The sequence below is a fragment of the Balearica regulorum genome, chromosome 21 (assembly GCF_011004875.1).
Source record: "Balearica regulorum gibbericeps isolate bBalReg1 chromosome 21, bBalReg1.pri, whole genome shotgun sequence".
Classification (NCBI taxonomy): Eukaryota; Metazoa; Chordata; class Aves; order Gruiformes; family Gruidae; genus Balearica; species Balearica regulorum.
The window spans coordinates 3,706,804-3,734,108 of NC_046204.1; the positions used below are offsets into that span (position 1 = coordinate 3,706,804).

Consider the following 27,305-nt stretch of genomic DNA (forward strand, 5'->3'; position numbering starts at 1 on the left):
TGGCAAAGGGGCTGCAGCTCTGCGGTGGGGGACGAGGAGGGAGGAAGAGCTGGAAGAGGTGTGCAGTTGCTGTCCTACAGCACCCGGGCCAGGCTGCAGAGCAGCCAAGAGGGGCAGGGAAGCTCTGCCCTGCAGCATCCTGTTCTCCCCAGGTCCTGCCCACTCCTCCTCCACTCTTAAAGCCATGCACTGCAGGGATTAAAAAGCCCATGAGCCTGGGAACTTCTCGGCTCATTTCACACATAAAAGGAGCAGGGCTGGAAGCCCAGAGAGCTCTCCCTGGCCCATCAACTTACCGGTGACTCTCCCATCACCCTCTCGCCGTTGTTGATCCTCATTACCCCTTTGCGTCCGTTCCTCTCCAACAAGACACTTATCCAGGTGTTGAGGGGAACTGGCTCCTTGCTCCTGGTGGTGAGAAGGGAGGAGAAGGCACCTGGGTGAGAGCTCTGCCATCACCACCTGCAAACACAGTGCTGGAAACCTCCCCTGACCAGCTCAGGCAGCCCAAGCCACCACTGCTTGACCAGCTAGGGCTGCCCCAGCTCGCAGCCACGCACACAGCCCGGCGTTAGCCTGGGAAAGAGGGTGTCCCCCATGGGGACAGCTGCCCAAGAGCCATTGTGGCAAACAGCCGAGGCCAGTGTGAAGCCTGCTCCCTCTCCCTGGCTTCCTCCCGGTTTTCTGGGGAGGGGAGCTCAGAGCCAGTGCTAGACGCTGAAAACCTCTGCTGTCGCTCTCCTGTCACCACCCCCCTGAGGAGCAGCTCCCCAGCCTGCAGCCCACCCTACCTCAGCACAGCCGCCCCTTTGCCCAGGTCGTATCTGTACTCCAGGTAGCCATCGTGTAAGGCCAGTGAGACAAAGTCCCCTTTGCCATCTGTCTTCTGCCCGTTGTAGAAGATCATGCCGCTGGGGTTCTTGGCCAGGAACACAACTTCCATGGACATTTTGTCCCTGAGGAGAGAAGGATTACGAATACCCTCCAATCCAGCTGCCCACGTGCTCTGTTCCTCTGGCCCCATGTGCTGAGCCCTGGGAGGACCTCTGCCTGCCTGGGACTACAGATATGGCAGAGATGCCACCCCTGCAAGGCACCCTTGCTAGGTAAGGGATACATCTGCCACGCTCGGGATGCCACTCCACAGTGCCTATTTACCCAGCCCACTGCGACGCCAAGCACCCGGGGTGCGGTGCTGGCTCAGTCTGGCTGCGGGGATACTGGTGATGCCAGTCCCTCTGGACAAAACCTCCAAAACCTGTCGACAGGGAATACCTCCAGGGAGAGCCAGCGTGTCACAGGCGATGCTCAGAGCAGGAGCGCTCTGCCCCAAATCAGCCACAGAGGCGATGCGCCCGCCTGCCCCTCTCCCGTCCCCTGGCACTTACTGCAGGTCAGGAACGAAGGTCTGCAGCCCGTTCAGCTCCAGGTAGGAGAAGCCATTGAACTCCGGGAGGAAGGGCATGGTGTGGTCCTGCTCCGTCACTGGGCACAAACGAGGGAATGGTGAGGAAGAGGAGGCAGAACAGCTTCAGCCAGTGCCCCAAAGCCACAGCAGGCAAAGCCTCCTGGCCACCCAGGCTGGGGAAATCAGCACCTTCAGTTCCACCCCCTTCCCCAGCCCCGCTCCTCTGCCAGCTCCCGTCCCACCTAGCTCGCAGAAGTCTCCTTCCCGGCCCATGGGACAGGCGCACAAGGCACCTCCCTCTGGCAGCACCAGGCAGGTGGCAGAGACGTGGCAGGGCGTAGGGTCGCAGGGATTCCTCTCGTCGGCACACGTCGGACCTGCAGCAGAAAAGGGAGCCCGTCACATCAGCATCTCAAGCCGACAGTCATCAGGCACAATCTGGCCAGAGACAAATGTCTCCGATGTCTCCTGATGCCCTGCCAGCCTTTTTCTCCTGTCTCAGGTTGAACTCCCGCGACCCAAGAAGCCCCTGCAGCGGACCTCGCAAACGGCAGATGATACGCGTGCCAGACTATGCCCCTAAAATGTAATGGGAAATGTTTTTGTGCGTGAGGACAGACAGATCCTGGCCATCGTCTTATGCACTTATTAGTCGGTCCACATTCTGAATTTATGGTCTTCACTGGATGCGACTTCTCCCTCTATCCCACCGCTGACACTCCGCACCACACCCCCCCACTGTAGCTCACAAGGTGAGCCCGAGGCTCCGGGATCCCTCAGGGCCAGCCAGCGGGACCAGGAGCCCCAGCAACGCTCTCTCGGCAGCCCCCTCCCCGTACCGGTGTAGGTGTAGAGACACTCGCAGTGGAACATCTCTGCCTCCTTGACATGGCAGATGCCACCATGGTGGCAGGGGTTGGGGTGACAGGGGTCGTTGCCGCACTCGCCCACCCCGCTGCCATACAGCACATCACTGCCTTTCTCCCGCAGGTCGTACATCTGGTTGTTCACGTCCAGGAGGCGGATGCAGCCCTTCAGGCCGGTTGTAGCCGCAGTACGATCTGCCACCCTGAGGGGACAGAGGACAAAGTGGGCGGGGGTTTTGTCCCCGAGGACAAAAATGCAGAGGTTCTCCACGCATCTGGGTCAGGCTGTGCTCCCCAGCAGGGTGTTAAGAGGCCCCCCCCGGCCCAGAGAAGCTCCCCCAAGGCACCGCCTGAAGCCTGCTAGCAGGCAACGGGCTGCAGCCACCACGGATGCTCTGCCCGCAGCAGATGCCGCGACACCCACGGCAGCGGTCCAGCGCCCTCACTCACACAGCCATTTGGTCCTCCGGCGCTCCCCCGATGAACAGGTCTGTGTCGAGGTTGAGCCCATCGGTGCCCGTCGGGCTCTCCCCGCTGACGTGGGGCTCCCCGTCGACAGACAGCATGCCGCTGCGGCGGTTGCGGTTCACCACTAACTGGTGCCACTTGCCAGGCTCAACACGGACCTTGCTGGTGACGATGCCCGTGCCGGAGCCGGTGTTAAACCTGGAGCAGAAGAGAGGGAGCCCTGTGCCTGTGCCACCCTGCAGAAAGGTGACATCCGTGCCATGGCACTGGGGCTGCTGCATCCCAGGGAGAAGGTGGGAGCACTGGGGAACCCCCCCTCCCTCCCCAGCTCTGGACCAGGCTGCACTCGGAGCACACAGCCGTCCCTCGCTGAGCATCGGGTCTGACTGCCTAAGAACTCATCTGAGGTCTGCCCTCTACCTCACCTCGTTCCAAATCTGTGCCTTTGCTTTTTGGATCTGGAAAAATAATTTCAGTGCAGATTTCTGGGGCTTTTCTCCCTTTCTCTTTTCCCCTGCATTTCTTTTTCCAGTACAAAAACAGCACCGAAAAAAGACCTCTCACTTGCGCAAAAAAGATCAACCTCCCACACCGTTTAGCTTTTCAAAATTCAACCTAAAATAAGTGAATTAACTTTGTTGAAAGGTGCCACAGGGAACGAGTCCCCTTAGTATTGCTATTGCATTGGAAAAAATGTTCCTCCTCCTCTCGTTCATGTGACGCTACTGTTTCTTAGCCTGCAAGTTTGAGCCCAGCATCCTCCCGCTGCTCTGCAAGGACCACTCTGGCAAGAGCGGTTGCTCCGCTTCCTCCACACAACGGGCTGCGGGGAAGGGCACCCACCTGAGCTCCACAAAGCCGCCAACCAGCGCCAGGGAAATGAAGTCTTTGCCGCGGTTCTGCCCGTTGTAGAGCAGCAACCCGCTGAGCTCCACAGTCCTGAACTCCATGGCGATGCGCACCGTGTGGTAGGCCTTCATCATCTTGAAGGCCAGGTAGGACTTGCCACCAAAGCTGGGGATGAAGTACCTGATAGCTGCAAGGGTCGGGGGGTGGGGGGTAGAGAAAAGAAAAGGGGGTGAAGTAGAGGAGGGAACAGGAGGACAGGGAGCAGAGAAAAGCCTGACAAGAGCCTGTGAACGCCTTCCTACCTCTACAAGTGAAGAGAGCTCTTGAAATGGCAGAAAGAAGCTCACTGTGTCCTCTGGACCCATGCTCCTGTGCAGTTATCCCCTGTCACCGCTTCCCAGACACTCGTACTGTTAGTAACTGACCCCTCTTGTGATGGCATGCCCCCCCTCCGATTGCTCCCAGGCTTCAGACATCCGTGGTATCGCTCCCCCAGTACTGAGCTTCAGTGGTGTCCTTCACTGTTGGTCCTCTCCATGCCCAGCTATCACATCCCCTGTGCCCTCAGCTTAGCTCTGCCGCACACAGTTCCTCGTAACTCAGCTTCCCTGCTCCCTAGGTAATTTTTATCTGTCCTCCCAGAATCCCACACGACGGATTTACATTCATCACCCTACACTTTTATTTATCGCAGCTGAGATTTTCCAAGGGATCTGAAAGGTCAATCCCTATTAAAATTAACAGGGCTGGACACCCACATCCAGTAGCAGCTCTGAGTGCTCCAGCTTATAGCTTTAGGGACAAAGCTTTTCAGGAATAAGCACTCGCAACCACCCCGAGCCTTCGGCACGACACCAAATTGCCAGCGGGAGCTCACAGTAAATAACAGCAGCTCTGGTTAAGCGCGCTGCCAGCCTGCAGCTGTTTGCTAAGCAGCTCTGAGCGCCGGGGAATAGAGCCTGAATTATCAGCACGCATCTCCTGGTGCTCGAGAGGACAGTTAGTACCCGTCTCTCGGCCAGACTCTAACTAGCAGTCACTAGCTGCAGGAGCTACGAGTGACAATGCCACCAGCCGAGATAAAAAAGCAGAAGCTCAGGATCCCCATGCTTCGGGGCACTGGTATATCAGAAGTGCAGCCAGGAAGAAATTGCTCCTGGCACCTTCTTACCCTGCAGCCTTGCCGTGCTTGCCTCTCACGATGCACGGCGCACGTACAACCTGCTCTTGGCAGAGCTAGGAAAGCCGGTTACATTGACCCCTGCAGTACCTCCTGCCTGGTACGTGTGCAGTGCCAGCGCAAGCTGTGGGGCCGGCTTTGCGTGTGCCCTCACGTCTCTCCATCACCACGCAGTCAGCGCAGTCTGCTGGAGCATGGATGGGCGCAGGAAGGACCACGCTGCGTGAAGCCCTGGTTGTGCCTAGCAGGGGCAACTGCAGAGCAACGCTTTCCCAGTTGCGTCCTCCCAGATTCCTCGGCTGGAGCCTCTAGGTGGAACTCAAAGCTCCAAGAGATGTGGTTCCCCTGACTGTGCTATCCCTGCTTTTGGCCCTCGCCCTCCTACAGCCGTGAGCTCCGCTACCGGCACCCAGCAGTGCCATGGCCACGACAGGTCAGAGGCACATACGTTTCTCACAGACGGCTCCTCCTTTGCCTGCCGGGCAGCTGCAGGTGAACTCCTTCCCGTCATCCTCGCAGGTGCCGCCGTGCAGGCAGGGGTGAGAGTCGCAGGGCCGCGAGGGTTTCTTCGTGGTGGGGGGCTGGCGCGTGGGCTTCCGCCGGGTGGTGGCAGGGAGGGTGGAGGTGGGTCTCTTGGTGCTCACAGCTCCTGCCGTCTTGGCGCCAGGTCGGCCCGCGGCGTCTGGGCGCAGGACGTGCGCTGTGGTGGCAGCGGCGGCCGTGGTGTACCTCCGGGTGGTGGCGGGTGCCATGGTGGTGGCAGTGGTTGTGGTCACAGTGGTGGTGAAGAGCCTGGGGATCCAGTCTGAAACACAGCAAAACGCAGGTGGAGGCCGGTGCTTTGCAACCCTCTCTGGGGGCAGGGAAAGCCGCTCGGGCGTTCAGGGTGACGAAAGCCCATGCACCCAAAAGCCCAAGAGCCCTCTCCCCTCCGCTCTGCAGGTCCCAGAGCTCCCGCTGCACAGCCTGGCTTACGAGTCTGGCAGCTGCCTGCACAGGGTGCGTGTCTGCACAGGGTCCTCCTCCACAGCACCGCAGCGCTGCCTGTCCTCCCACCCTGGTGCGGGGATAGCCGTGCTCCCAGGCAGACCTGTTTGGGTTTTTTTTTTCCTGGAAAATTGGTGTTTTGGGTCTATCAGCATGAGATCCCGTGGGCGAGGCTGGCCACCCCATCGGGAGTACCAGGGAGGGTTCACTTTCCAGGACTGTGGGCACTGTCACGTCGCCACGGTGCGGCACTGCCGCTTGCCACGTGCTGTGGAAGAGGGGAGCAATTTCCCCCCATTATGGCCTTCCTGAGCCGAGAACAAGTCTGGGCACGCGGACCAACCTCTGAGCCCTGGCTCTGGAGGGCACTGTCTGGAGAAGCATTTGATGGGTTACTGCTACAGATGAAAGGCCCTGGCAAGGCCAGAAGAGTCAGCCTGCCCGTTTGAAAGCCTAAACCAAGAAAGAGGGACTGACCACAGACAGAGGGGACTCACCAAAGTCCATGAATTTGACATGTTCTTGCTGGGGCTTCTTCACCAGGATGGTCTTCTTCTTGGAAGCTTTGATCTGCTTCAGCAGGGCCCCTTGAACATCAGCTGCCGTGTAGGAAGTGGCTGATCGTAGCCAAGAGGAGAAAGGAGAAAGGCAAGAGTGAAGATGCAGGACCACCTAGCAATTTCCCTCTCACGACCTCCCTACGATGCATCTGAATCATTCCTTTCCCTAGGAAAATCCTTCCAGCCTTCCAGGCACCAGCTCAGGGTGCACCTCCTCCCAGCTCTTCCCAGAGCATCTGTTGATTTTGCTGGGCAGAAAACATATCCCCGGCAGATTTTAATGAGGTTCTTTCATTCTCCTTGTTGCATGTGTGTTCTCAGGCCAGCAGCCCCACCAGGAGTGCCTGCTCCCTCCTCAGGCAGATGGGGATGCCACAGTGAATCAGCACCGGGAAGGCTCTTACCTGGGTCAAAGTGGGACTCCACAATGACACGGACAGCGCTGCTCTGCCCCAGGTCTCGGACACGGATGCTCTTGAAATCCTTCTTAACGTCAGAATTGCGGAAAAGCTCATCCAGCTAGTTGGTCAGAGGTGAAGGAGGAAAGAAAGACTGATTAATGGGGAGATCCTAGGGCACAGGTCCTTTCAGTAAAAGATCTTGAGTCTCACTCAGCGAGTCTCCTTGGTGTCACCCCACAGGGGTTTGCACCCCAACCTTTGCAAGACATCCCACTGACACATGCAGAGAACAAGGCTCCTTTGTGTAGGGTGATCATTTCACATGGTCCCTATTTTTTATGGCCTGCAGTCAAAGGCAAGAACAGCATCCAGACGTAGTGTGGGAAAGTGAGCTATCCCCATTGCACCTGTGGAGAAGAGCGGAACAGAGCCAGACCTGAGACACCTTGCTGTTCATACAGGGATTTTCTATTGTGTGGCATCTAAGTCTTACTGATCTCTTCTAAAGCTGTGTAAACCTGCTTAGGCACTTTGGAAAATCCCATAAGGCACCATTCTGCATCTTTAAGTACCTGACTGCCTTTTAACGCTTGGCTCTCAGGCGTCGCAGGATTTGTCTGAAGTCACACGAAGGTGACAGTGACAGTCCGAGGCTTACGGCGAATCAGGGCGCTAACGCCCCTTATAGCTGTCTGTCCAGCCTCGGGCTGCACCAGTAGTTGTCACAGACAGAGGCCACCGCTTCCTTCCCTCGGCTTCACGGCAAAGACAGGAGGAAGTAATTAACTGACTGATGGTCCCAGGGTATCATCGCCCCTATAAATTTGGGCATAGCGGTCTCGGAGGGGTAAAGGAGCACATCGCATCCGTGGGCAGCTGCAGGTAGGTTGCACAGGGACAACAGGTCTCTGCAGCACAGGGCGGCGGCAGGAACTCTCAGCCCGGCCACAGATGTCCTCTGAGATGGGGGACCTGCGCTACGCCTTCGTTTCCCCCAGCCCGGGAAAACAGAAGCCAGCAAAGTCTCTGGCCTTCTTGTGGGGGAGAACGGATGACCCAGCGAACGAAGCTTTTGTGCGCGTGTTTGCATCCTCAGATAGAAGCCACTGTTGTATTGGGAAATATTGCTATTGTGATACAGAACTGCATGAACCATATGGTCCATATGCCAGGCACACATCTGCTTATATGAGCGCACTGAGGGCTTGCCAACTTCCAAGCGCAGCTTGGAACCGGCTCTAAATATGTTAATCTCCTTGCAAAGATGCTTTGTATTTGCTGTGCCACACCGCAGGCTACAGGATAATGTTGCTACCCCACCCAGCGCTTTCTTGGCATACCCCTACGTACACATTGCCACGCAAAGTCCGCCTACCGCAAGAGCTGGCAACGCGGGGGGTTCTCCTTAAAGGTGGGAGACTGGATTTATACAAGCAGCTTTCCAAGTTGTGTAGCTGAACTGGAGGGGCAAAAGGGTTTTGGACATGTTTTTGTCTAAGGGCTTTTCATGGAGGTGAGGACACTTTGGGAAATCCAGGGCATTAAGGCAGAACCTCTTGTCTAAACAGTCCCACAACCAAAATCAAGCTAAAAAAAAGGAGAACTTTTGACCCTGCACGTAACGAAGGACGGGACCCACTGACACAGCATGTGGTAGAGATTAATAATGCATGTAGATTAAAAAGAGATCAAACAAATTCACAGAGGGTACCTCTCAGATAGAGCTGGTACATCGCCTCCTTGCACTCTTAAGTGCCCACCCCATGAAAGCGCTGGCCCTGGCAACAAGCCATGTTCACTCCCAATTTTTCTAGGTTAAGCCCATCTCAAAAAACCCAAACCCCAACAGGGAGCAATGCTCCTCCAAGGCACTCAACACATTTTGCAGATAGGTCTCTGTGCTCCCATTTGACAGACAGCAATGACAGGCCACCGCCTCCCCAGAAGCCATCGCGAACGAGAAGACAAAGCAGGAGGAAACCCAAAGCGGTTCCCAGGGTCGGACAACGGAGCGTCTGCAGCTACAGAGCGTGGCGCTGGCACAGGGTACTGCAACGTGCACCCGGGGAGCGGTGCTCAGCAAGCAGAGAGCGCTCGGTCCCTGCTTCAGCGGGGTGGCCGGAGCGAAGCGCAGCAGGCAGGCAGCCTTCCTGCACGGCGCCGGCACCTCGGAGGCCGAGCGGATGCGAGCGTGCCGCAGACTGGCTCCCTGCGGGAACCCAGGACTTGAACGGCCAAGCCTGCTTATTAGCAGCAGCTCGGAGAACGCCTGCTCGCTTGAGAAGGGGAGGACTGCGTTTCTGGAAGCGAACACCTGGGGTTTAGTCGTGTGTCCACCACGGTGCGGACAGAGGCGGGCAGGGTCCTCTCTTCTTTTGCCGAGGCCAGAAGAGCCCTAGCCAGACCCTAGATCAAGTGCAAAGGACTCACCGCACTCTCAATGCTCCTGGCCGTCTCCCCAAAGAGCTCTGACTTGGGGTCAGCCATCTCAGGTGTGTAGAACAGCTCCTGGCCTTCCACCTCCTCCAAGATGAGGACTCCTTGGAAGACTTTGGTAGCTATGGGAGGGAGGGTAAACAAGACAAATGCCTTTAGTCGGCTTGCGGGCCGGGGACAGGCGTGTGGCTGACAGCCGCAAGGAGCGTTCGAGTCCCTGGGGGGGGAAAGGGTGATGGCAGTGTGCGGGTAGTGCCAGTGTCGGGGTTAGTCTGGATGGGTCTGGGAGAGCGCCATGGAGGATTAGTATCAGAGGGTGCTGGAGCGGATGGCAAAGACCACGCTGGAGATGGCAGCTTTTACCATACGGTTTCCTCTGAGCTCCGGCCCGGATAGCAGCCCCCCTGCACCGGCTGAGTAACAAGAGAAAGACGTTAGCCAGAGCAGCACATAGTCAATACGGCAGGATCAGACACGTGCATGCAAACAGGGGGCAGAGGAGGGCAAAACGTGGGCTCCGCACACAGAGAAGACCTGTGCTGGGAGAGGGAAGTAGAGACCCTGCCAGCTAACAGGCTGTGGCCAGCCTTGCAAAACCAGAGTGAAACCGCAACAGGAACCCCAGGTGTGGTTCCCTTCCAGGGGAGCTGTGGGAGTGCAGAGGCAGCTACAGAAAGATCCCCACCATACGGGAGGTTCCCAGCAGCTGTCCTTTCGTGGGTTAAAAGGGGAACGCCATGTCTAGAGAAAAAGGGGACGTCCTGCTGGAAACCCCCAAGGAGCAGGGCAGTTAAGAAGGACCTCAGTGAGCAGCAAGGAAACATCTGGGAGACGGCCGCAGAGCAACAATTTTTAGGGTAACGAGGATGTACGTACAGGGCAACCAACACCCTGACGGAGCACAGCATCTCCTCAGCACGGACAGTGTGAAAGGGACTGCGAGTGGGCAAGACGGATCCCGTCTAGGTCACGAGAGCAGTGCACACCCCTGGGAACCGCAGCGTGAGTCGAGAGGGCTCAGACTCCCCAGGGAGCCCAGCAGGGACACCGGGGCTACAGCCGCTCTCCTCGCCTGTCCTGGCACCGGGCAGGTCCTGGCCAGCCCAGCTCCCTTTACAGCCATTGACACAGATACAATGGGAATCCAAGCACTTCCCTCACCAGCCCTAGTGCCAGTCGTGAGCTCTGCAGAAGCCTGGGCAAAACGCTGCTCAAAGTTTTAAGGCTGTTGCAGTGAGGAAAGAAAGTGGTCACCTAAGCAAAGAAACCTGCAGAGTGCCCTGACTCCCCACGTGAACAGCAGCACCCACCCAAGCACCAGGGCTGGCTGCTGGGGGCTGCGGCAGGTGGGTGCAACGTCCGTCAGCTACCAGGGCTCAGCACGTCCCCAGGAACACCCCCCCAGGGACACGCCAGCCCCCAGACTGGACGCAGGAACCGTGCTCGCTGCCAGCCAGGCAGCTCTCAGTGGCACCTCGCCCTGTCCTGCACCCTTCAAGAGCTCAGCCTGACTCCTGACCACGGAAAGGGAGCCCAGAGCCCAGCCCTGAGGACAAACTCACCCGGGCAGTTGCTGCCTTCTGCATCAGCAGCCGCGGTCTTGCCATCAGAGCAGCATCCCAGCGGGGTGTTGTAACACGTCGCCCTCTCGATGGCTGGGGTGGAAGTTACCTGGCTTTCCTCCACCTCCTCTTCCCCTGCAGGGCATTAAGAGGAGCATTCACCAGCAGGAGGTGAGACCTCACCTCTGCGTCAGAGAATGAGGCTGAGACACAGCTTCATTTCGTCACGAGAGACGGTGGGTGGTTCAGCCCACAACAGACCTGCCAAGCCTAAGATGCGCACACTCACCGGCAGAGCCTGCCCCGCTAGATTCCTGGTCTCCACTGGTGCCCATCTCTTGGTCTCCACTGCCTTCTGCACTGCCTGATTCCGCGTAGGCAGGCCGGGTGGTGGCCAGGACCACTGGTGCGGTGGAGAGAGGGCGGACGGTGGTCTTATACACCCCGTGGGTCATCCATGGTGTAGTGGCTGGTCTGGCAGTTGTGACGCGCCTCGTTGTAGGGTGACCTCTTTCAGTAGGCCTGGCTTCCAACAGCAGGGAGCTGGTAGCCAGCTCGGTGGGTTCTGGAGCCCGGGTGGTGAGCCGTAGTGGCGGAGGAAGGATTAACTTGTCCAACGGCAGTGTAGGCAACGGTGTGGGCGGTGAGGTGTGGCTGGTGTGAGTGATGGACTCTGAAAGGAGCAGCAAGACAGGGTAGGTAAGGAGGGGCACGTCTGGGAAAGGCTGGCAGTGACACCGGGAAGCACGTTGCAAACCCTCAGGCACCTGCCATGACGAGTCACGGCACAGCGAGGAACCACAGAAGGAGGCAGCGAGAGTCGGGTCCAGCGTCAGGCCAGGGAGCTGACACTGCCCCAGCACCAAGAGCCGCAGACACTCACCGTGGCACTGCCCCACGTGCTTCACTGTGATGACCTGTCCCTGCCGGCAGGCGATGGTCTTCAGCTGGCACTGGTCCCCATACGTGACACCATCAGAGCCACACACCTGGGGGGCAGAGGGGAAACATGAGCGGCACCTCTGTCCTCCTCCAAGCCCTGGGCAAAATAAACCGGTCTCTAAATGCTGAGGGGGGCAGAGGCTTTGCAGGGGTCCCTCCAAGGCAAAGAGGCTACGTTCTGCACAGAGGGACCCGAGGGCGGGCTGCGGAAGCCCAGGAGCAGAGCGGCTCAGAGGTGCCAGATGGCCACAGAGCATCCAGCTCTACTGGGAGACATCTACAACTTGCACATCACCCTTCCCCACGCATGGAAGACAGTGACCAAACTTGCCCGCCTGCTTCTTGGGGCGAGGAGAGACAGCAGACTCCTGCGCTGCCTGCGCCAGCCCAACGCAGCTGAGCTAGCCGCACGTCCCTGTGCACCACTCAGCCCCCCACAGCTGCCTCCCCTGCAAACCTTGGTCATGTTGGCCTCCGAGCAGAGCGGGGACGGGCACTCGCAGTGGGCAAAGCCGTTGACTTCCACGCACGAGGCCCCAAACTCGCAGCTCATTTCCTCACAGGATTTTGGGGCTGATGGGTCTGGGGTAGGGAGAAGGGGGAAGACATGACCAACAAAGCACGTACCAATCATACAGAAACAGGCTACGCCAAATCAAAATCCCTCTCTCCTCCCAGCGGGTCTTAGCTCTCCCAGGGGCTCACCAGAGCAGTTCAGACCAGTGGACAAGAGAGACTTTCACCAAACGGAGAAACAGCCCCTCGTGCTGTGCACGGGTGCCCAGATAAGAGGAACCCAGCCAGGAGCGGAGGCCAGGGCACCTTCCTCCCGAAGCGCAAGCACTCAGGATGGGAGGGAGGTATTTCTTTCATGGGTCTATACGTTGCCCTGCAGCAGTACCCGAGTGCCCACGCAACCCCTCTGGTACGTGCCTCCCTCACCTTTCTCGCAGCCAGTCATGCCCAGCTTGCTGCCGTTGGGGCACTGGTTGCATTTCATGCCAGTAATACCAGTCTTGCAGGAGCACAGTCCAGTCATCTGCTCACAGTCATCACGCACTGAGCCCACCGGGTCACAGTTACAGGCTGGGCAAGAAGGGAAAAAAGACGCTGTTTTGCTGGTGGATTTGTGAAGCCAAGAGCAGTCTCGCTCAGCCCCCCCCAGCAATTCAAAAGGAGCAAGGAGAAGGGTCCAGGGGAGGACCATAATGCTGACTGCTACGCTGTACTTACTGACCCCACACCAGCTGCAGGAACCTGCCTCCACCCACTACCATCTGACCACTGTCCTGGGGCTTGTGATCCTGCATCTGCCCCACAGACACACGCGGGGACACCAGGGCTCATTCACGTTGGGCTCAAGCAGCCCTGCAGAACATCTGGCCAGGGAGGGGTGAAAGGAGACCCCATGTCCTAGCCAAGCTGCACCACCGGGGAGCAACGGCACCCGTGCAACGCTTCAGGCCACCCTGTCTCTCTTGCATGGAGCAAGTCATCAAGCTCTGCAAAACCACCCGCTGGAGGTGCCTCACAATAGGACCAACATTAGGGCTCGTTGTTTTAAACAGCACGATACCCCGCAGAGTCGTGCAGGACAAGGGGCGCCGGCCCAGCCCTGCCCGCACTCACGCGTGCAGCCGCTTTTGCTGTCGGTGACGATGCCGCGGAAGTTCCAGAAGCCGGGCTCGCAGCGGTCACACTTCAGCCCCCCCACGCCTGGCTTGCAGGAGCACTGCCCTGTGGCAGGGTCGCAGGCTCCCCCGTAGGAGCCATAGGGGTTGCACTGGCAGGTACCTGCGAGCCAGAGAGAGAGAGAGACAGCGTGAGGCTGAGTCCTGGCCAAGGACAGGGGGGGACGACGCCGGGGGCTGCATCGAGGCGGAGGGACCGACTGCTGAGCCACCGAGCTGCTCAGCCAGGGCAGGGACGGGGTCTCACGCCAGGCAGGAGGAGGTTTCACCAGCTGCTCTCGACGCTTCTCCTCTGCCTCAGCTACAAGGGGGAACGAAACCCTCAGGGATTAACCCGCTTGCTTTGCTGTCATCAAGAACTCCTCTCTCATTAACATCAAAGGGGGAGGAAGCTATTAGAAGTTTATTATTAATTCATTAATTAGGAACTTGATGGAGGGAAATGATCCAAAGATAGACAGAGAGACGCTCCCTTTATCCACAGGGAGCAGCAGAAAGGGGATGTGGGGCAGAGCTGGAGAGAAAGGGAGAGCTTGGGAGCAGCAAGCAGGGTGCAGACACACAATCCCAGACTGCCAGAGGCAGGGAAACCGCACGTCCTGAACAGGCAGCAACGGATAAATCTGCCCTAGGGGCTTCAAGCTGCTGGTTAAGTGGTAATTACCCCCTGATGTGTGCTTGCTGCCAACACAGGGACACAGGTGGGACAGAAACTGCTGGGATACTGAACCCCAGTCAGTTGGGAAGCTGTGCCCACGGACCAGAGGGCAGGGGACAGGACTTCCATCAGAGACATCGAGGACCATCACCACCAACCACCACTGGCAGGGCGATGCTGAAGGCGAAAGGCTTGTCTCCTCCCCAGCGTCACTGTGACCAGCTCCTCCCTGCGCTGCTGGCCCCCCTTGGCCAGCACACACCACACGTCTGCTCCTCCAGCGCCCGCCACCGCCCGCCCCGCGCACCCCCTGCCAGGAGATCTCTGGACATTCTCCGAATGCTGGTGCTTTTTAAATTATACGGCACATTAAACAGCACTACATCCTCATCAAGCAGGCATTAGCCAGGCCCGAGCACGGCGTGAGTCGTGTCTCCATGGGGTAATGTGTTTCCCTAACAGGCGGTCACAGCCTCAGCTGTTAAGAGTTTGCTAATGCCTTTCAAAACGTGCCTTCTGCTAAAGTGCTGACTCCGATAATTATTTAATAAATATTAATGAAACATTTGCCAGCTCGGCTTCCTGCACAGTGCAGTCACCCACTAGTCACTGGTCCTGGGGTGGCCTGCAGAAGGTCCCTAGGTGAACCCGAAAGCTCAGCTCCACCTCAGCATGCAGTGCAAGGATACAAGCAATATTTTTGTCACTCAGGCTGGTAAAAAGCCCTAAGCTTCTAGATATAGGTTGAAGGCTCAGAGGGCACTATCTGGCCCTAGGGGCATCTTCTGGGGCATCCAGCACGGACTCAGCACCAGACAAGTTCTGAGCCACCATCCTGTCTTCCTGCATTTCCGAGGGACCTAGACCTGGAAGTTGACTCAGGGCTTTTGAAGGGACAAGAGCATCACTAGTAGACACAGAAGGCGAAGCGTGCGAGCACATCTCCACGTGTGCCTGGAGCTGGGGATAAATGAAGGTTTTTTGAGCCTGGGAGGTCGCTAGTTAGCTAAGGAACGGGGGGGGGGTGTCCACCTTCCTTTGTTTCCCCTGGCATGGGACCCCAAGTCCCCCCTCCACCTGATCTCTCCCTGCCTTCCAGCCATCCTTGAAGGTTCTTCCTGCCCCTCCCCAGGTGGAACACAATATTCACTTACTTGGGCATCCAGCTGCGCCCACTCCAAGCGCCAAGGTCATATTGTCTGGGCAGCATCCATAGATGGTCTGGCTGCAGTGCACGACCGGGAGAGGTGGTGGGGTTGTGGCAAGGGCTGCAGAGGAAGGCAGAGAGGTACAGGTTGTCTTTGGTATGCAGGCTGCCATATTGTCAATGTATGGATAGAGCAGCTAGCAGCATTCCTGCAAAACCACGTGGTCCTTGCAGAGATGCTGGGAACAGGCGACGAAGCGAGGTCCCACCCTTTGCCAGGGGAAGCACAGGGTATGAAACAGGAATGATGCAGCAGGGATCAGCAAAGCAACATGGACACCGCTGTGTCCTTAGCGAGCACTTCCTTGCTTAGCCGCAGGGAAAGGGCACGTGTTACTGCAGGGCATCGGGCTGGGGAACCAGCGCACCCAGCCTGGGGGGGCTGGCCGCCTTCGGGGCACTCACCGCGGCAGGCTCCTTGGCTAGTGACATAGAGATCCTGGCGTTTTTCACACCGTGTCTTCTTCAGCTCACACTCGTTGGTGTAGGTCACACCATCAGAGCCACACACCTGCCAGGACAGGGAGGGAAGCCGCTCAGGGCAGTCCCTGGCACAGGAAGGCAGGTTCCCTACCCATGGGATGCCCTCTCCTGCCCAGGAAGCATGCGGGAAGGCCACCAGGGAGAAGAGAGGAGGGGAGCGAGGACTACAGCAGTCAGCTCAGAACCGCTCAGCGTGCTTACCGGGTTGCGTGGCACTGCCAGGCAGGTGAAGTCACACACACAGCGGTCATCCTCTGCATCCTCATCCCACCAGCCCCCATACTGCCGACACCGGTCCTGTTCACACTCACTACCGTCGCCGGAGCCCGAGCCCCCTGAGCCGCACTCTGGAGCGAAGGAGGACGGTGGTGAGAAAGGGCTCACACCCAGCAGGGCAGGGTTTGGGGAAAGCAGAGGGGACGGGGCCAAAGCCCTCTCCCTGACATGCGGCTGTGCCCCGGGCGGGGAACCAGCCCACAGCTGCCCATCCAAACCACAGCAGATTTAACCTCTTCAGCACAGGGAACCCCAGAATCCTGGGCCCACATACATCAGGATGCTTATGCCTGGACCTCAGAGAAGATCCCTCTCCCTTGGAGAAAGCAGATCCTTCCACCGCTGTCGCGAGATTGTGCTACACCTACATAATGAAAATGGCCCAGGGACGCTTTAGCAGGTGGCTTGAGGTCCTCCTCTCTACAGCATGACTGCAGGAGCAAAAGCAAGCATCCTGCGGCTACCAGCACCCTGCTGCCCGGAGATCGGATTGCTAATGCACAGGAGAAAGGGCTGCCACTTAACTTAGCGACAGCTGAACTCCATGCTTTAATCTGATTCCTTCTCCTGCCCTCCCAATCACACAGTGCAGCAGGGAGATCGCTGCTGCTAATATAAACATGGAAACCAGAGCAGAGGAAGGGATGGGATTTGGGTTAAGCTTGAAGTTCAGTTAGGCAGATATTCTTAACAATATATAAACTCTGTCTCTAGCCTGGCTGCCTCTCCATAAGATGCTCAAAGCTTCCGCAGCTAGAGAGAGACGTTGCTGATTTCAAAGGCTTCTTAAAGGGGAAGGGGTGGGGGTGGGAAGGAAAACCTGGCCCTTTTTATCGAGTGATCAAAGGCTGGGATTTGGCATTACACAGAGAATTATTTAAGATCTTTTCCCAGAGGGACGTCAACCTGAAATTCCCCAAGGAGGGCTGTGATCAAACACCATGTTATGTCTTCCCCTCTCCCTAAGCTCTGCCATAGCACTGAAGTCCTTTCCAGCTAGACTACACGTGTAACGAGCCAGAGGATCTCAGCTCGCCTGGTCAGCCCATCAGAGCAGCACGGGTTACAGGCCTCCTGTACTCGGATTCAGCCAGCGTTAACCCACAGCTTTCCCCCTACAGTGGGAAAACTCAGCAGGTTCTTAGTTCTTAGCCTGGCCAAGCAAGGTACAGCCAACCCCACGACCTTCCCTGGTGCTTGGTACCGAGTCCTTAGCGGCCACAGGCCAGGCCCTCGAGCAGCCCCCGGGGCAGAGAGAAGGAAAGCAGCAGCCAGGCTCCCTGCCCCAGGAACCGCTCCGTTTCCCTTGGCCGAGGCCCTCTGAAGTGTGAAATTAAAGCAGTGATAAACTCCCTGCCCAGCTGATTAGGTGGCCTCATCTCTCATTCCTGCTGGATACAGAAAGAGCCGGGGGAAAGGGAGGCGGCAGGCGGGGTGCTGGCCAGGAGAGCATCTCTGGCACGGGACCTGCTGTGCCGGGGACGCTGGGGGTGTCACAGGGCACTATGCCCGAGCTCCGTGCAGCGGGGCTCACGTGGCGGCTGGGTAGAGCAGAGCAGCGAGGGGAAGAGCCCGCCGCGCGCGGCCTCAGTCCTTCCTCACCCTTTCGCACCCGCGTGGCCGGAGGAATGGCGGCAACCTACCATCCTCACACGGCCCCATCCTGGCAACCTCAATGCTCTTCTTCTGCTGGCAGGAGGCCACCTGCAGCTCGCACTGGTTGTCGTAGGTGAGGCCATCGCTCCCGCAGACCTGAGCGAAGGGCTGCCTCTCGCAGCGCGGGCACACGCACTGCCCGCCCACGCACTTGCTGCCGAAGGAGCACACTGTGCTGCCGCAGGATTCTGTGGGGCGAGAGGGAGGAACCACAGTGAGACGTTGTAGGGACCTTCGCAGCCAACTGCCCAGTGTCACAGAGCTGGGGACCACCAACGCCGTGCTCTCAGAAGCAAGGAGAGAAGTCCTCGTTCCCCAGAGTGGTTTGTTATCGCTTATTTAAACTGTGCAAAGACAGCTGACAGTCCTGAGCATTTCTGATTCCCATCAGCACCCACAGGTGTCGTGTCCAACAGCTTCTCCTAGGACACCAGTAAGAAATCCCATTTACTGTCATGGTGTGTTCAGCCTCCTCCTGCTCACAGTGCCCACGGAGCACTGAGAGTCATCTGTCACACTGGGTCGCTCTTCTCTCCCAAATTTAGAGAGGATGCCCATGCACAGTTCAGCCCTGGAACACCAGACCCAGCTGGACAGGTTTTATGAGGCTCCAAGCATTGCTTTTACTGAAGTAGCATTTGTCCTAATGAAGAACCTAGGCAGCGCTTTTAATTCATTAAGAAATTAGCACAGACAGTTCCCTGGGCTGGGGAGTGGCGAAGAAACACATGAGCAAAGATGAATTAACCCCAGGGGATGGAGGGAAGGGAAAGCTACTGAGATGAACTGCATGATCAAATAGGCTCTCGATGCTTTCAGTTCTGGTGGTCACTATTAACATGTTTTTAACCCCATTTCTTTGCTTGGCTCAGAGGACATTAGCCTGATTTCTTTGCTTGGCTCAGACAAGTAACAAAGAGGGCAGATACCCCCTATGATGCACAGCTGGGAAACTAAAATAGCTGGGGTTAAAAAAGAAAAGCCACTCAAGAGCCTCAGGAAGCCCAATTCTTGTGAAGCCAAAAGGAAAGACCCCTCCAGACAGGGTGAAAAGCCTCAGGCAGAGTCTCTGAGCAACCAACCAGGAGCTACAGCCCAGGGGCACGCTCCTGGGTGTCCCTGGACAAACCCTGTTACTCTGGAGCTGATATCCTCCCAGGAAGTCTTCAACACAACCAGTAAAGGCACGAGGAGGAGCACGAGGGAGACCCTCCGCACATCCCGACCCTGGGTTCCTCTGGTGCCTCCCAAGGCTGGCAAACCCATGGGCTGCAAGCGCTACAAATGACCGGTGAGCCTTGGACGGTCCCGGCCAGGGACCTCAGCGAGACCCGGGTGGCCAGTGGGGCTGAGCATCCGCTCTCCGAAATGCCACCAGCAGGACTGAGACGAGGGAAGAAGGGGACTTTGCCAGACTCACTGCAGTCTCCTTGGGCAGCCACCAAAATGTTCATTTGCTGCGTGCACGCCCGGACGTGGAGCTCACACTCGCTGCCGTACGTGTTGCCATCTGTGCCGCACACGGGCTGAGAGGAGGGAACGCACTCCGTGGGGCACACGCACCTTCCCGTCTCCGCCTCGCAGATGGCCCCAAACTGGCACTTGCCACAGCGGTCTGCACAAACAAAGAACAAAACCGGTAGGTTAAAACAACAAGTCAAGCAGGCATCACTGTCTCATGAGGTGTCGGAGCAGAAATCAAACCCCACGGTGACCTCCTCCCCCAGGTCGAGACCCTGCAGCCTTGGCTGGACCAGGAGCCCCAGGGCGCAGCGCAAGGGAAGGAGCTGAGGCGAGGGCTGCGGGAGGAGGGAGAGTCAGGCTTGGAGGCAGAAAGACAATAACCGCTCGTAAAAGCCGTCAGGGCCAGGAGTAACCATGATGAAATGTCACTGGAGCTGTATGCCATCATAGCTAAACAGGAGGCGGGAGAAAGCGTGGGGCTGAGTGTGATTACGAGGAGCGATAAATCAGTCCCAGGCACGGGAAGAGGAGCGCAGCATCCCAGGCTGCAAGCGGCCAGTCTCCCAGGGGAGAGAGGCAGCAGGTTCCCACGTGGCACGTTGGCGGGGCGGGGAGGAGGCGGTCGGCAGGGAAGGGGGATACTCTCTTCCCCTAGTTTATCGGGGTGCCAGTGGCGCTGGACACACAATATAACATTGCACCAATCCACGGTGCCCCGCCACCTCCCGCAGCAGGATGCTCAGCCTGCCTGCTGCACGCACGCGCACAGCACACGCACGCAGGCTCAGGTCACAGAAGATGTTTATCTTCATAATAACTCACTTGCAAAGGAGCTATCACTTGTTGCAGGAGAGAGCGGACTCCAGGCAGCACATCTCCTCTCTCCTGACTCCTGGGTATTTAGTGATTCACGGCTTCATTTTTCTTCTTCAAACACCCTTCTTCCCTCCCCGCCATTCAATTCACAAAGAATTTGGCTCAAAGATAGTTTTTCTTATTTTTCTTTCACACAGCAGCTGCTGTCTTTGCATGGGGGAGGAAAGATGCAACAACCCCCTGCTTGGTTCGTGCAGACTGTTGGCCGGGAGGTTTCTATCTACAGCACAAAGCTTGCAGCCATGCCTGGGCTCCGCAGGTCGGGAGAGGGGCTGCTCAAGGCAGTCTGCGTGCAGACAACGGCAGCTCTTTCCTCCAGGGCACTCAAGCGCCTGCACCCAACAGACGAACTATTTGCATCCTTCACTGTTTCTCCTGTAACTACGTGGAGTTGGTACCAGCATTTTCTTCTGACCTGAATCCCGCTGGGCTCTCTGCTGTGCTGCAGCGGTGAGCTCCGCAGGTTGGAGGGGGTCTTCCTTTCCTGAAGGAAGGGTCTTCCTTTTTTCTCTGCTGTCTCAAAGCCCTTACAGCTCAGGAGCATGCTCCCCAAGCAGGACTGCACAGCACAGCTCAGTGAGGGAAGCGCTGTAAGGGATTAAGCCCAGTTCTGACCCGGGCACTGCTATACACCAAGCCACACCAGCCCTAGGTGGAAAGCCAGGCACCAGCTCCTGATACCCAGGAAGGTTAGGGGCAGAAAGACTGTATTTTGACAAAATTGCAATGAACCTAGCCCTAACCTGACCATCCCAGCAGGTTTTGTCCTCGGAAAACCCAGCCAGCTTGGGCTGTGCCTGTCTGCAAACACTCTCTGACTGGCAAAGCTGTGCTGGCACAAGGAGGGAGCTTGCAGATGGAACTGCTGCGTATGGGTCCCAGTTGCATACTCTACGTGGCGGCAACCAGACACCCCAACAGCCCTATCTCCCCACGGGCTGGGGCCACGCTTGTGCTTAAGACGCCCTCTGCTCCCAGCGAGCAAACCCAGCCGTAGACAGCGGCAGGAGGAGAAGGAACCCCCAGAGATCGGCTCTTACCGCAGGGTCCCTTGTGTTTCACTTTGATCTCTCTCTTGAGGACACAGGCCGTGGAGTCAAGCTCGCAGGGGTTGCCATAGGTGCGGTTGTCGGTGCCGCACACGGGGTCGTAGCGGCCCTGGCACACCTGCTGGCACTCGCACACGGCCTCCTGGTTCTTCACCACGCACGTGGCCCCGAAGGTGCACTCCACGCTCAGGCACGGGCTGGGTGTGCCCAGGTCTGCAGAGGGGACAGGAGAGAAAGGCACGGGTCTCAGTCTGCTGCTTCCCCTGCTCCCCCGGGGCACTGTGCACAGCAACGCATGCCAGCATCCCCCGTCTGCCTCCCCCAAGCCGTGGCAAATGCACAGAGCTCCTGGCCTCGGCACCAGCCCAGCCCCTGCACCCTCCATGCCACCCCGACATGCCCAGCTCAGCATCTTCCCCATGCTTGGCAGAGGTTAGGGATGGGAAGCAGGCACAAGATCATCTCCCAGCACACAATGAACAGGACTCCTGCCTCGTCTCCTCCATCCCATCCCCGTCCCAGCTACATTCTGCTCGGAGGAGCCAGCCAGAAGCGGGATCAACCCCGCGGGTTTCTGCGCCAAACCCTGATGTCTGGGTCTCCCCCACAGCTCACACCAGCATCAAGAACAAGCATCACGTGCTGAGGGAGGGCAACCCAGACTGAGGCCCCTCGTTGCCAGGAGAGGAGCCGGCACTTCTCTTCCCGGGCAGCAGCGGTGCCACGAGCCCGCCTGCGAAATCGGATCAGAATGACCAGCCCAGGGCAGAGGGCAGGAGGCAGCAGAAAGCTGAGGAGGTCAGTGTGGGTCCAGGTCATTCGCTACATCATCGGTACCCGGCACCAGCTGCCAAACCCTCAGCAGCCAAAAAGCTCACGCAGGGATAGTTCCCTTCACTGAGGCCCACGTCCTCAGAATCACGCTGTCCTCAGAATCACGCTGTCCCCAGCTCATCCTAAAGCCCCCTGTGGCAATACCCAGGAAGACCTGGCTGGAGAGGACACCTCCATCTGCCTTCACCACATGGCCCGTCTCCCTCCTCTCCCCAGCAGCTCAGCTCCTTTCCTTTCCCTTCCCTTCCTCTCGCAAGTTGGGGTTGGAAAGGCCGGGGAGCTGCTGTGCAGCAGGATGAAGAGACCTGGTGTCCTTCCTTCGGTCAAGTCCTCGGGCATCTGGCTCCAGGAGCGGATGCTCCCTGGGGACGGGTAATGCCACAGAGCGCGGGCTGCAGGCTGAGAGGCAGCAATCCCCTCTGCTCACAAACTGGAGCTGCTTAATCAAAGTCAGCCGAGCGGGTGGCACCTTCCCTGCGAGATGCCCGGCAGTGACGAGGTGAGCAGCCAGCCCTGATGGCGACAGCAAAGAGAAAAGGCTGCGTCCGACTCCCTGGTACAGCTCTGCAGCTGCTCGCAGGGAAAGCCTTGGGTTCCGCCTGGTTCCCAGCCCGCTCGCTGAAGGCAGGCGTGACCCTCTGGGAATGCCCTCCATCACCCAGAAGCCAAGACAGGCAGGACTGGCCGTGCTGCTGGAGAGAGACCCAGCACCGCCCAGAGACCCCTTCTTGTGACTCAAGACAAAAGCCCTCGGGACCTGGGGCAAGGAAAGGACACAAATCTCATCTGTGCTGAACACTGACAAGGACACAGGACAACACGGATGTGGGGAACAGACAATGCGGCCAAGGCGAGATGGATGCAACAGGCAGACACAGCGCAGACCCCCAACACCAAACAGTGAGGCAGGCCCAGAGACGGAGTGCGGTGGGAAAGACAAAGCCCTCCGGAGCCTGCTGGCATGGCACAGAGAGCAGTCAGGGGCAACAGGTCCGTTTTCCTCCCCTGCTAGGGCCAAGGTGGCATATCTGCAGACCAAGAGCAAGGCTCGAGCCCTCGGGGGTCTGGCTGCATGCTGTCAACCAGGGAGAAAACGGCCCATAGCATGGGCACAGGCAAGTCTGAATTTTGGATTTGGCTCTTTGGGAAGCACCCACCAAGTCAAAACTTAGAGCCAAAGGTCTGCAAAGGAAGAGGGGAACAGTTCAGGCGTGTGGCCGCTACTTCGACCCAGTCTTTTCAACTGCGTCCCCAACTTCCCTGCAACTGAAGAGTTTATGAGCGGTTCCCAAGGACCAGGAATCGCTCCCTGCTGTGCTTAGCCCTGTGATGCTGCTCACATCTCCTGCTTGTGTTTCACTTTTTAAAAAAAACCTAACATATGTACCATAATCATGTCCCCCAAACACAGAGACACACGCTTACATGGAGAAAGAGTCTCTGCTGGAGACAATTCGGCAGTAAGGATGCAACGAGCTAGGCGTGAAGCAAATACATTTGTACATTTGAAATCCAAATTCACACTCCTGTCTTGGGGAGCAAGTGAGCAGTGAGAGAGAGGGCAGGGGGGTGCGAGGCTTGATGGAGAACACTCCCCTGACATTCCCTGCCCTTCCTGAGCAGGCAGACCTGCAGAGATGCAGCCCATGAGGTTCCTTCACAGCTGAATCTCAGCCTGTGAAGTTTCCCACGCAGCCCTGGACCCCTGTGGAAGTCAATGGGGGTTTTGGCACCAATTTTGACGTGAGCGGATATAACGAGGACCTACTAAACAAGGACCTTAGGCTGTGCTATAATCAAGACCTGCTTTGATTCCTGGCCCTTATCCATCTTGTAGGCAGGGAAACCGAGGCACAGAGTAAGCAAAACGCTCATTCTGCACCCTGATTGATTCAAGGGCAAGGTGCCTCTCCTGCTGCCGAGCTTTGCAGTAACTAACCAAGCCCTGGGACCTGGGGACACTGAGCTCTCCTGCAAGCCCAGCCTGTGGATGGCTATGGAGAAGAGGCTCTGAAGCTGCTTTGTAACCCATCGCGCCCCATCAATCTGTGCCCGTGACACCCAGCGGGCTCCGGCACCAGCTCCACAGAGATATAGGTGAGCATTCCTAGGGAAGAACCATAACTGAGCACAGACTGAGCTCCTCAGTGCTTCCAAAAGACACGTGGTGCTTTGCTGGACGCTGGGGAGGGGAGCTGCAATCCCTGCAGAGCCCCTGGCCCACTGGACTTGCACAGACAAGCGTGACACACACTACGGAGGGCAAAGGGTCAAGCATCACAGTCCCAGGCAGGCAGAAGTCTCTGGGAAAGAGGAGGTGGGGAAGAAAGGGGGGTTAGTTGGGGGCAAAAGGAGAGGTAAGATCAACCAGGAACAGTCCAGACTGATGTATCAGCCAAAGAGGGGCTTGCTAAGGATTGGGGGGCTCACAGCACCCACCTCTGCTCCCACTCTCATTTGCCTCGAAGGGTCAAGCCACAGCAAGCATCGGACAAGACCCCACTGCACTGCAAGGCATTTCCATTCCAGCAGGAAGTGTTTGGGGTGAGGGATGGGAGCAAAACCAGGGCAATCTCTCCATCCCAGGGGCTCTCAAGCACAACTAGAGAGGAGGGGAGTAGTGAGAAGATGCCAGGACTGTCACTGGCTATGGAGAAGGGGAGAAAGCCGACCTCCTAGCAGAGATGTCCAGGTAGGGAGCAGAAGGGTGCTGCGAGGACACAATTCCTTCCTCCAAACGGGCAACACTGTAAAACACAAGACACAGACGAAAAAGGAAAGAGAGAGCGGAGGGAGAAAGAGAGCAGGAGGAGAGAGAGCAGAGAGAGGCAGGGAGGAAGAGACAGATGCAACTACAGACGCCTTCCCTCCACCTCCTGTCTACATCGGTCTCATCCCATCCCTTCTTTCTCAGCTGCCCCAGCACAGTGTGAAAGTAGAGAAGGATTAAAACCAAGGCCTGGACTGTTTTGTTTGGCTTTGCCTCCTTTGCCTTGCTGCTGGAAAAGACAGCAGCAGAGCTCAGAGTTCATTAGTCAGGTACGTGTGAGAGATTAAAACACTGAGACTGTACTAACAGCCTGCCTTTCGTTTCCTTCCCTTCCCCAGCTCCGCACATCTCCTGCATCCTCACAGCACAGAGGCGGGGACGAACTCGCCACGGTCCCCACCCTGGGTGCTGGATGCAGACAGAGCCTGTAGCTCCCTCACCCCCCGATCTCACCCACTGCCAAGTGTCCCATGAGTCCTGTCCCAGCATCCTGCTTCCCAAGGAAGCCTCGGCCAGGAAGCCAGCCAGGAGAGAAGTTTAGCACCACCAGCAGTGCTCGTGCTGAGAAGACCTGTCTTGAAACACAGGATGGCAAGTAACATCACCCCGTCCCTGTTTCTAAACCTGTTTTCCATCTCGCGTTAAGTCTGAACTGGTGACACAGAGGACGGTGTGCTTTCTTCCCAACGGGCAGCACCGAGCTCTGAGACAAGATCCTTTCCTAAGCCGATGGAGAGGCCAAAGGCTTGCCCACACCCGGTGGTGGCTTGCTACAGGGTGGCCTGGAACTGTCACGTGGACTTTGAAATCCTAGGCTTTGGCAGGCAGAGCCCCAGCTTTGGTTTCCCTCCCCCAGATGACAGTCTTTTTTTGTGCTCCTACCCCACAAAGATGCAGCTCCTGAAAGCAAACGTGTGCACCTGCCATCCTCACCTGGAGGAAGAGAAGCTGGAGGAAGCTAAAATAAAAGAGACGAAGATGGAGAGAGGAAGAGCAGATGCACAGGGACCGTATCCCACTGTCTGTCCACTGGCATTATTCCCCTGAACGTGGTGGATGCGCATCCGTCAGCAGGATAACCAGCAGCACGAGCTCTCTGCTCGCCCTACCATCTCAGCAAGCCTTAGCAAGGGCCTGTCTCTACCAGAGGTACAGGGAAGGGTTTGTAGAGAGCCCAGGGCACCAGGACCCGGCCACCCAGCTACAAATAACCACGTCCCAGCCCCGCTGCCCCAGAGCTGCCTCGGGAGCCCAGCCACAGGCACCTCGCTTTGCGCCCACCCTCCCCTGCGCCAAGGCAGCCTGCCTCGCCAGGAGCGGCACTATGCAGATGATGAAAAATAACAGTTGTGATTATATGGAGTGCGATTTTGGGAGCCTGACAAACGGTTTTCAAGCAGCTGGGCCTGGCAGCGTTAAAAAACTACTGCAGGAGCACAAAGCCAACAAAACAGACCCACAACATGGGGCTTAATTTCCAAGTACTTCAGACGGTTTGATACATCTGATACTTTATAAAACATCAGCTTAAAATAATAGGACACGGTCCTAGGTCTAGTAAAAAGCAATTTGAGCTGAAACGAGCAGACCTTCCAACTCAAACAAATCAATCCAGTAACTGCGTTTAACCTCCTTCATTTTCTGTGCAATAATTTTAAAACTGGACGTTCCCAACATCCTAGGGACCCAGAGCCCCATCCTATCACGTAAGCCTGAAAAAGCATCCATTGGAAAGGTCAAAAGCTTTTCCCAGAGACGACACAAAGACATGGTGAGACCTCCAGAGAGCAGGCACACTGGGAAGAGTTCCTTACGGAGAGTACCTGGAGCTGAGAGAAGCAGGCAGGCATGGAGGGGGAAGCATGGAAGGAGCTTGAGGACTGGCACTACCCTGGGAGGAGAAATGAATGACACGGGCTGCACGGGAACTGCGTGGTGGTGAACGTGCACCTGGCCGTGGCAGTGAATGAGAGAAACCAGCTGGACATCACAGACACTTTGGTACCGTTTAAACACAAATGAGTCTTCCTCGTGTTACTGAGCACATCAGAGAGAGACAAGACCAAGGAGGAACACATGCACACACACACACGAGGACTGCTGCAAGGAAAAAGAACAGGGAGGAACGGATATTCAGGGCTTGTCGGCCACAAGACTGCAGAGAGCCTAAGGCTTGCTCAGACGGCGGGCACCCAGTCAAACTCACCTGCAGCTTTCCAGCATCAACGCGAGCACCGTTGCCTGCACAGAAGGGACTGACGCAGGCTGGGCTTAAAGTGGCTGCTGGGACTGGGAAGTGAGAGGTGTAAGGGGACCAGTGTTCCTGCGGGCGACCGGCCCGGCAGCACCAGTGCTTACCACAGGGTCCACTGTGCTTTACTGGGATGGCAGCTTTCTGGTGGCACTCAGCCTTCTGGCGCTCGCAGTCGTTGCTGTAGGTCCGGCTGTCCCGGGCACAGACGGGTCGGTAGGCACCATCGCAGGTGATGCGGTCACAGGAGCAGCGAGTGGTGCCGCGGCGGTTCAGGCAGACAGCATTGAACTTGCATTCATCCTTGCATTTGTCTGGGAGGAGAGAGGATAGCACCGCTCGCGCCCACCCCGGGGACAGGGGAAGGGGATATACTCTCATTGCCAAAAGCACGGCATGGAGCAGTGGGGAAGGGCAGGAACCCGAATGCT

General features: G+C 57.5%; 1 protein-coding gene across 6 annotated transcripts in view; it reads right to left on the minus strand.

The window, feature by feature from the left end:
- Positions 1-27,305, minus strand: part of AGRN (agrin) — a 122,618-nt gene that overhangs the window by 11,597 nt on the left and 83,716 nt on the right. For all 6 annotated transcript variants that reach the window (XM_075773023.1, XM_075773021.1, XM_075773024.1 and 3 more), the window contains 24 exons: positions 26,982-27,188; positions 21,011-21,232; positions 19,051-19,245; positions 17,618-17,818; positions 15,900-16,045; positions 15,621-15,726; positions 15,163-15,276; positions 13,289-13,453; positions 12,602-12,745; positions 12,117-12,241; positions 11,601-11,706; positions 11,007-11,390; positions 10,718-10,852; positions 9,150-9,277; positions 6,723-6,837; positions 6,256-6,375; positions 5,220-5,576; positions 3,586-3,778; positions 2,725-2,940; positions 2,248-2,477; positions 1,651-1,785; positions 1,389-1,485; positions 792-956; positions 297-408 (listed from right to left, as the gene is read on the minus strand). In XM_075773023.1, the coding sequence (XP_075629138.1) occupies positions 297-408; positions 792-956; positions 1,389-1,485; positions 1,651-1,785; positions 2,248-2,477; positions 2,725-2,940; positions 3,586-3,778; positions 5,220-5,576; positions 6,256-6,375; positions 6,723-6,837; positions 9,150-9,277; positions 10,718-10,852; positions 11,007-11,390; positions 11,601-11,706; positions 12,117-12,241; positions 12,602-12,745; positions 13,289-13,453; positions 15,163-15,276; positions 15,621-15,726; positions 15,900-16,045; positions 17,618-17,818; positions 19,051-19,245; positions 21,011-21,232; positions 26,982-27,188 (4,118 nt within the window). The remainder of the gene's footprint in view (positions 1-296; positions 409-791; positions 957-1,388; positions 1,486-1,650; positions 1,786-2,247; positions 2,478-2,724; positions 2,941-3,585; positions 3,779-5,219; positions 5,577-6,255; positions 6,376-6,722; positions 6,838-9,149; positions 9,278-10,717; positions 10,853-11,006; positions 11,391-11,600; positions 11,707-12,116; positions 12,242-12,601; positions 12,746-13,288; positions 13,454-15,162; positions 15,277-15,620; positions 15,727-15,899; positions 16,046-17,617; positions 17,819-19,050; positions 19,246-21,010; positions 21,233-26,981; positions 27,189-27,305) is intronic.